The 7,500-nt window shown below is 40.3% G+C and overlaps 1 protein-coding gene across 3 annotated transcripts in view; it reads left to right on the plus strand.

Moving 5' to 3' along the window:
• Pkc53E (Protein C kinase 53E) overlaps positions 1-7,500 on the plus strand; it is a 358,663-nt gene that overhangs the window by 337,485 nt on the left and 13,678 nt on the right. Inside the window, exon 14 of one of the 3 annotated variants that reach the window (XM_086538666.1) lies at positions 5,109-5,612. The exons of 1 other annotated variant lie outside the window; for it this stretch is intronic. In XM_086538666.1, the coding sequence (XP_086394792.1) occupies positions 5,109-5,288 (180 nt within the window). In that variant the 3' untranslated portion in view covers positions 5,289-5,612. Of the gene's footprint in view, positions 1-5,108; positions 5,613-7,500 lie in introns of those variants that run through there. One more of the 3 variants, XM_086538664.1, reaches the window with a different exon arrangement.

The raw sequence follows: 7,500 nt of genomic DNA on the forward strand, positions 1-7,500 counted from the left end.
CCACTTGCATCTTGGTGTATTTCTTTGCCGTAACCATACTGGGGAAAATCATTGGAGAGAGAGAGAGTGAGTGAGTGAGTGAGTGAGTGAGTGAGTGAGTGAGTGAGTGAGTGAGTGAGTGAGTGAGTGAGTGAGTGAGTGAGAGAGTGAGAGAGTGAGAGAGTGAGAGAGAGAGAGAGAGAGAGAGAGAGAGAGAGAGAGAGAGAGAGAGAGAGAGAGAGAGAGAGAGAGAGAGAGAGAGAGAGAGAGAGAGAGAGAGAGAGAGAGAGAGAGAGAGAACAATCGTTTGAGCACTCTGTTTGAGCACAAATTATTTTTAAACTAAATGGACGGGGCTAGGATCACCAGATCTTGACGCAACAGTGCTAGTAATTGTAAGCAAATATTCTGTATAAAGCAAAGCAAGCCGTATATATTTCGCTTATTTTCAATGAAAAGAAAAAAAAAAGTTTGCTAGGTATACTACATTATGCAACAAATAGCCATAGTATTTTAGAAAAAAAACTATACATTTTTATTGGTTTTCATTAGGCATTTTGATAAAATTAAACCAATTCTTAATTGCTGTAAAAGGAAATGACTCGTTTATTTCCACCATTTGTATAATTTATTCGAAGTTGCAATCGTTGCATGATTTATCAGAGCAAACAATCGAGTAAAATATTACTTTGGATCACGCAGCTTGCATTATATCTATAAATATTCAATAATTGGCTGGCTGTGCTATATCAACCAGGGGCAGATGATATTAAATGAACGAGTGTTTTTCATGACATTATGAGCTACGAATTCAAAATTATTTAATGCTATCAATTAAAAGAAAGCAAATAACTCATAGATAATTGCCATTTTTTTTTTTACTTATGCATTTTACTATTAGTTAAACAATTAATTAAATTGCGCAGCTATTTATTAAACCTCATGTCCAATATATTCACCCGAGAAAAGGGTCCACTGTAATTATTCCGACTTTTTACGCCATATCTCACTGGGATGGTGTACTATCGAATTTATTTCCATTTTTGTATATGTCCTTTTTATGTAAATGAAACAAATGTCCTGATTATTCTAAAGTGCATAAACTATTGATATATATAATATATATATTATATATATATATATTATATATATATATATATATATATATATATATATATTATTTTTTTTTTTTTTTTTTTTTTTTGTTTTTTTTTTTCAATCTTCTCAATGTTCTCGTTAATTCGTATGAGGTCGGCGGATGAGAAGCTTTTTCTCCCTTGCTCTCGTATCTAAGATCTTGACTGTTGTTTTGCGAAAATATGAGGAATACCTAGAAAATAAAGGGAAAGACATAAAGCTTTTCTAAAAGGGGTTAAATTCGGCCGTTCAGGTTCATTTCATTAAGTTTAATCAACCAGCTGATAGATGGGATGTTTTGCTCATTATAGATAATATAGGTTTCATGCGTTTGAAATTGCATAAAGCACTTGCGTAATTGCAGCACTTTGATTATTTGTAAAATGTAAGAGAAAATCTTTATGAATTAAACGTTGCGTGGAATTATACTATAGTTCGCTTTTTAGGCAATCAAGCTAGAAGTGACATATCCTCTCACAGGGTATTTCTGTTTCAGATGGATGGTATTGATCATATCCCATCCTTAGGAGTTGCATGTGTGATAAGATATATCGTCCATTTGAATAGAAGCACACTTTTCTTTTGAAAGTGTTTGTAACTACCTTTTATACATAACTGCAAAAGTTTGCTAAAATATAAAAGTGAATATAATTATAATTGCTATCACGATTATTGGTATCGTTGTGATTTTATCAAAAGTGATAACAATTTACGAATACTTTAGTTTAATCCTTATTTACCAAAGTCAAAGAGGCTATTATACACCGAAGAAGCTCGTTAGGTTTCCGTGTTAAGTCCTGGACGACATAATGAAAGGCTGTGTTTATTACGTCACTAGTCTCTCCGCCGTTCCTTTGGTGACTTTGCCGGTTGCAGATGTCTTTGACTCTGTGTTGACTGCCTTCGTGACGTAAAACCTTGTTGTCCAACAGCAGTCAAGTTGCTTCTGTTGCAGCTGCTCTTTCGTGTGTTGATTACAGTGTGAGGAGGGTCATTGGATATAGCTTTACCCTCTAGTATAACCGCTTGTAGTATGCTTGTAACTTGATGGTAGGAGTCGTCTTAATTAATTAACATATGACACGCAAATTCAATAAGCGTTCAACGTGTTTGTTCTAATTTGCTCAGATTTACTGTTTGTTGAGAGTTTGTTTTTTATTCTTACACAGCAGAGTCATTAGACAAACTTTCTTTCGAGTCTTTGATCATCGAATGATTTCATTGATGGATTATCAGCTTCACCCTTCATTTAATCGAAGGCCGCTGCGCCAGGCTCTCGTATACTCTTCTTATTATTTGATATGATTTTATCTCTCCTTCTTTCAATGGCGAGTTGTTTATTCTTACTGCAAATGCGTTTTTTTTTTTTTCTTTCTTTTTTTTTTTTTCTTTTCTTTTTAATCTGATTGATGGTCGTCGAAATTGAACGACATTGCCTGGTAGAGGGAGAAGGGTAGGGTAGACTGCTTCTATTCTGGTTTGGCTAAATCCCAGCATATCGGCATGTAAATATTGATATGCACATTTACCATTATAAACAAAACATGAAAATCTCAAAGTTGAGCATGACCGAAGGTAATGCGGCAGCAGAATCAGTCCATTAGATGATGGTTGGATTTCTAGTTTTGGTTTGGTCTTTTGGTCTCATTAGGGCAATTACTGTACATAGACTAATCATAGAAGGTTTCTACGTAGACTCCCTTCCTTTCCCTGTGGCTGAGGAAGCTGCTTGTCCAGCACAGTGACCCAACGCGGCAAAGGTGCAGAAGACGCGTTACTTGGGTTAGAAGTGAAAATAGCTTTGGGTCAAGTTGTTGTTTGAAATCTAATACGGACATAAATTTACCGATGCACGAAGTATATACGCCTGCTGATTGTTTGATATATTGCTTAATGACTACGGCTTTCAGGTATTAAGTTTAGCAGCGACGTTATCCCTGTAACATAAAGAGAGGGCGAACTAAACAGAAATGTATGTATGCAAGCATTGCTGTATGCATTTTGATATCAGGTTTTGAATGGTAGTTACGGAAGTGAACACAGTGATACACCTGTGCATGTTGTGAGCGAGAGAAGCACGACTTTTACCCTGTCCCTATCCAGGACAGCTTTATTGACATGTCTGTGGTACGTGGGCTCTTCCGACCACCTTTCGTAGTTTGTGACTGCTCACCCTGACATCTAAATGATGTTCCTAATGATCTCTTGGCTGAGGTGTTACTAAAAACCCACCACTGCCCCACTTGCTCACCGCCATCACTCCCCATATGTGTCGAGTATGAAAAAATGATTCTCACAAAACGCATTCCCCTTCGTGTCTGAAATCCTCGTCACTACAGATTGTAGATCCTTACGATAATGATGATGATTTTAAGTAATTATAGTAATAGATACAATATTTGAATGTATATTGAAATTGATTAAAAAATGAAAATCCATTGCACCAGAGTCTGTAATGATGAGGAGGCCACATCCTAAGACGTCAAGTTTTGCCTCCGTGCAAGCGATCCGGTGTTCTCTCCGACCCACCTCTGGTGTGACCCACTCAACTTCAGTGTTAAGTGTTCAGTGATTTTCTCACATGCCAGCTTCTTGACCCAGACTCACTGGTCCTACAGGACAGAACTGTGACCCCCCCCCCCCCCCCCCCCCCCCCCCCCCCCCCCCCCCCCCCCCCCCCCGTAAACCTTATCACCCCATGTTTCGGGAAGCACGAGCGGCCCTCTCCGCAAACGACAAAGCCCGGGCGTCGTGTGCCGGCTGGCTGGTCTTTGGGTGGAGCTCTTCCCCCTCCACCCTCGTGCTCGTGAGACGCCTTCTCCCCCACTCCCTTCGTCTGGTGTCGTGGTGGATTCCTCTCCCTAACATCTCTTCTGTGACGCCGAACATAAACCTCTACCTCTGCTCACAGATTCTTTTATCTCTTTATGCTTGCTTCTCGTCCGAAACGTCCTGATGTGGGATTTATATAGAGAATAGACAGCCTTGTTACAGAACTCGGTATTTTTTTAAGAGAAAGTGAAAAATTCTGGATATAAATATATATATGTGTGATTATGCATTTTAACTTGTACGATTTTTCAGATTCCCCTTCTCTTCTCATCCCTTGCCCATCCAAAAAAAAAAGCAATTCTTACACGAGTTATTTTCCAAAAAATGCTCACTTTTCCGGTTCGTTCTGTGCCTCCTCAATTTGATAACATGACTGGCCTCATAAACTGTCCCGTCCGATATGCAGCCTCAAGATCTCTTTTCCGGATCTCTCCTTCTTGGAATTCTCCGTACTCGCTGTTTCTCCTACCACTTCCTCCTCGAGACTCATTTCTCTTATTCCCCAGTCATCAAACATGCGGTCCAGCATTCCCTCGACGTGCTTATCCTCTCCCAACACCTGCAACCTTTCGCCACTGTCTTTATCTCCTTATTTTATCTCACTTCGGATTATTTAAGTCGTCAGAAAGTACTCGAAACTTTCCCACGGCATCTTCACTTTCAGTTATTTATTCTTCCCTGTACTATATGGTACCTTCTCTATAAGCTATACCTTACCATTACCAAAGTCCTGTCTCCAGAGATTATATTTTGATATTTGTTATTTTCTATTTTTGTAACGGATTTAGCCGTTTTTATATCGCCAAATCCTTTTTTTCTGTTGTATTTTTTTCGATTAATCTTGTTTTATCCTCATACCATCCTTATTTTTCTGTATCTTAAAAGACTCTTTTGCCCTGCTTACATTTGTGGCCTTTTTTCTGTGTATTTCCTTTTTTCCTTTTCTTTTTCTATCTCTTTTTGGCCCCCTTTCCTCCCGTATCCTTCCTCCGACAGCGCCAGGCCACGAGCGTAATACATTAGCTGGAAATTCAGTTATCGGGAACTAACGGGGAGGAATTTACAGGAAAATGGCAAACGAAATTTATTGGATATCCAGCTAATGTCTGAGATGGCTCGTGTGACCTGGCATGACAGGGTCGACCTGGTTTTTCCCACAGAATAATCCCCGTCATGCTGAGAACTTTGACCCCGTGTTCCGCAATGCCCGGCTGGAGTTCTCCCCGACGGATAAAAAGATTATGGAGCACCTGGACCCCGACGCTTTCCACTCGTTCACATACACCAACCCCTTCTTCCTGCCCGGCACCTCGGAGGTCGTTCTCCCCGACGAGGAGTAGGCTCGTGTCGCCCCTCGCTCGCTATCAGCTGACCCTCATCCCTTCGTACTCAGGCTTACCACGCCAGGCCGCCAATGCCAGCTGAAGTTACCCAAACGCCGACGTCTAGGTCACGTGTAGGCATACTTAAACAACCCCAATTCACCATTAGGGAACATGTGAAAGTTTTCACAAGAATCGCAGTAGGAGCCCTTTGGCCTGTGCAGGAATCTCTACCTTAGGAAGCGATGCCGCTAGACACCACACTATGTAGGTACTCAGACGTGGCAATTCAACATTCTTCCACCCTGTCCAGGAGGCGCCCCACACACCAAAAAAACAAACACGAAACAACACTTCAACACGTGGCTTCCCAAATTACCGTTTGTTTTTCGTGTCCGTTCCTTCTTCCTTCGACGACTTCGCTGGTTTTGCGCGCAGGGACTTTTTAATCCTCTATATTCAGCCCTAAATATCAGGCCACAGCAATTCACTGGAGTCTATATGAGATTGGAGGTCAGGGAAGCGTGGTGAGCATGACGTGTGTTGTCTCCGAGGGTCACGGGGTCGAGGCTGAGATTCAAACCCACGCTTTGTGCGTCTCAGTCGTCTCTTCTGCATGTACAGTACAGTGTACAATGTTTACTCTCAAGTGTTAACAGTATTGTCTTTATACAAATGAGTATATGTGTTTCCTTATATATATATATATATATATATATATATATATATATATATATATATATATATATATATATACATATACATATATATATATATGCATATATATATATATGCATATATACATGTATACATATATACATGTATAATGTGCATATGTAGCCTAATTGGATTTATACGAATGTATAACTAAACTGCTCTGTTTTGTGGGTTAAGATAGTCTATTTTAGTGAGATAGGTATGGAAGTAAAAACTATCGTTGTCATTATAAAGATTTATGTGCATAGATAAAACACACTTGCAATCGTTAGTGCGCGCGCGCGCGCACACACACACACACACACACACACACACACACACACACACACACACACACACACACACACACACACACACACACACACACACACACACACACACACACACACACACCACTTGTGTGTATATAAATATATCATATCAGTCATAGACAAGCTGTTTCTGCATGCAGCGGCCAGATAATATTTCTAGATGTCATGATAATTGATTTCAACCATTTAGTTAAGAATGTGCTTTTGACCATAACGCGTGTTATTTTGTACCGTAAGTTTTAGTGTCAATACAGTATTTACACTACATATAGATAACGTGAGACGGCTTGACATACCAAGGAAAACCAACATATGGTTACGGAGACGGCCATTAATGGAACATCCGAGTCCTGGCTCCGCTAAAGGGACTTTGGAGTGTTACCTTGTACATTTCGCATCAAAAACTCGTTCTAGCAATGTCATACTTGTCTTGTATGTGTTTACACACTTAGGCACTCACATACACATATGCAAACATACGTGAACAAGAATATAGTTCCATACATAATAATGCACATTTATACACATACACATATGTAGACCTTTATAGATGTCAAACCCTATTGATGTTTCAGAAAGATTTCTGTGATTCCAAATATGAAATAACTCTTAATGTAGTACTAGACGTAGGTTGGCCCGAACGTCGCCTTTGGATGTGCCAACGTAGGAAACTCGAACATTCCATTCTTATTGCTTCCAAACCTAATCGGTGATCATAAAACCATGCTTCTCAAAGTCAGCACCTCGGGGGAACGTGTAACTAAGTCGAATGCATGTGGAGGTGCTTTTTTTTCTGCTGGTGCAGGACAGCCACATCTTGTGCAGGGTGCAAGTCTTCTGTGCTGTATGCAAGTTACAGGTGACGACAGGTGATGTCTTTGAGAGGTTCACCACCCAGACAACAAGAGCGACGCCACGATGATCTTGAGTTAACCCATCCATATCTGCTTCAAGGACCGTAACTCCATGCACACCTCATAATATTGGTATATGAATAAGTGTATCTTAGTAGCTTCTGACCTCGTGCCCTGTAATTGACTCTTCGGCATACTAGGGTTGTAGCCCCCTCGGTCCACCACTCAGCCTAAGTATAGACAGATCACAGCACGCTAGCATTGGGCCCTCCTCCAGGGACCTAATTCATGTACAGAATGTTTCATATTGTGTAAGTGGACCCACTTTATCTCTCCAGCCACTTCTGA

This window comes from Penaeus japonicus, unplaced genomic scaffold, assembly GCF_977035675.1.
Source record: "Penaeus japonicus unplaced genomic scaffold, GWHDUDI00000001_assembly GWHDUDI00000007, whole genome shotgun sequence".
Classification (NCBI taxonomy): domain Eukaryota; kingdom Metazoa; phylum Arthropoda; class Malacostraca; order Decapoda; family Penaeidae; genus Penaeus; species Penaeus japonicus.